Source organism: Laetiporus sulphureus (assembly GCF_001632365.1).
Source record: "Laetiporus sulphureus 93-53 unplaced genomic scaffold LAESUscaffold_22, whole genome shotgun sequence".
Lineage (NCBI taxonomy): Eukaryota > Fungi > Basidiomycota > Agaricomycetes > Polyporales > Laetiporaceae > Laetiporus > Laetiporus sulphureus.
In genome coordinates this window covers 460,539-462,563 of record NW_024468531.1, presented here as the reverse complement: position 1 = coordinate 462,563, position 2,025 = coordinate 460,539, and the positions used below count along the sequence as shown (strand labels likewise).

General features: G+C 51.2%; 1 protein-coding gene across 1 annotated transcript; it reads left to right on the top strand.

Moving 5' to 3' along the window:
• Nucleotides 1–625: 625 nt before the first annotated feature.
• On the top strand, nucleotides 626–1,804 carry LAESUDRAFT_759712 (uncharacterized protein; the record flags this gene model as incomplete). Its single annotated transcript, XM_040912626.1, has 2 exons — nucleotides 626–1,020; nucleotides 1,111–1,804. The coding sequence occupies 2 exons, from the start codon at nucleotides 626–628 to the stop codon at nucleotides 1,802–1,804; spliced, it is 1,089 nt and encodes a 362-aa protein (XP_040763917.1).
• Between the last annotated feature and the right edge of the window lie 221 nt (nucleotides 1,805–2,025).

Here is a 2,025-nt window from a genome sequence, read left to right as displayed (position 1 = left end):
GCTATCACCACTTTTACCCATCTTATCGAAGTTCTCGAAGACGTCGAATCCCACTCCTCCCACGACCATCGCTACCAGGTCTTTCAACAACTCGGAGTCTATCTCGCTATCAGAGGGGCTGGATTCGCCATCGAGGATCTTGCCGACTTCGACCATACCAACGTTGAGTTCAACATGACCCATCCAAACCATGATGGACCATCTCATCCAGAGAGCAGATGACGTCCACAAAGTCCACCTCCTGGAAGACTTCAGGTCAACTCAACGACAGCCATATCTAATCCCTCGCCCCAGCGGGTTAATCAGAATCCCTTATCTGTTTCCATTCCAAACAGACAAACTGAAGGTAACACTAGAGGACGACGTTGATATCGACCCAGACAGAACATGGAGAACGTTCATGAGAATGAATTACCCAATGTACCTAACAGAGGAACTCCACCTGCCCCGGCTAGAGCCAGATTGATGCCGGACTATCCTAACAGCCGTCTATGCCAGGCTTCCAGTGGGAATCCTCCCACCGTCGTATGCTCTAGATCATCCGCTACACTTTGATATCTTACCGGCAGCACTCTCATTCACTCTGGATGTATTCAGCATCATACACGGTACCGTATCAAGGACAATGACAATACCAGTGGAAGAACGTACAGGAATGGTGAACATTCACATCACGGACTGGTATGAAGAAGAAGAATGGCTGCTCGAAGGTATAAGTAGTGGCCCTCCTTTTCCTCTACTAGACCATCGCCTCCTCCTACTCAAGTGGGAACTCTACGAGGAAATCTATCCTTGGGATAAAGAAAACTGCCCCGCTCTACCACCTCCACCAATGTCGCTCAACATCTGTGTCACCACCACCACTACTCATAGCACATTGGAGCCAGGACTACTCCTCGATAGCAATGGAGATGAACTCCCGCTTCTGAACAACCTTAGTGACGAAGCACTGGCTGCCTCATGGAGGAGTGCATGGTGGGGAGACGATGAAGATGAGACAGGTCGTTGGACGATGGGAGGGTCTTGGATGATGGGGAGAGCTTGGGGTGAAGCCGATGAACAGGCAAGGAATGCCGACGATGAATGACCTGGCTACCCCCACCACGACAGCGCTATATACCCCTACAATGATGCACCTGAGGACGGATCACAATCCGCACCGGCTGACACCATCAAGGAGCAGATCAGATATGCTCGAACAGTCAAGTCCTCGAGCAACCCAGCAGCAGGACAGGTATCGCTCATCGCCCCAGACGTAGCATCGCCCTACAATGTCTTCATTGCCACACCACTAACATTCCTCATGGAATGCGATGGCCATCATCTCTACATCCATCATATGGGCGCAGGCAACTTCGCCACCTTCCATGCCTTTGTCTTTACTTGGGACAATCAGAAGGTCACATGGCACCTCTATTCGGAGGACTCGCCTCATCGTGTCTTCAGTCGATGGGTCACTCTTCTCTATCCGCCACCCATTCCAGGCATGCACGACTGGCATCCAACACTCAACCGGATGTGCATCATCAGTGTTCACTTCACGGGCAAGGAAGAAGGCATCGAGCAATACGAGGTCGAACTCTTCAGGACGTTCTCCGATCAAGTCCACTATGGAGACACCAAGACACCTCGTGAGTTCACGCTGGTCATCTTTCAACCCCTCGTTGCCATAATCGAGTGGCCTGGATGGCTTACCGACAGTGTCGAAGCACTGAAGGCGGTCCTCTATGAAGATGGATCCATCTCGCACTGGACACCCACCGAGTTCCATCCTCAGCCCCAAGAGGATCTTGACGATGGCTGAGAGGTCATACTCCACACCACCATCCCAGTCTATGATCGCGTAGGTGTCCGCAGAGGATGATGATGGGTTAGTTTGGTGAGTTGTCGTCAAGGGTCTTGCCGGTTGGAAGGGGGAGCTTGTGTTACAGTTTCAGCACTTCATGGTCACGTGACAGTTTACGTTGCACGTGACACTTACTATTTATGGTTCATAGGTCTTGTGGACATATTCTAGGGTTAGCA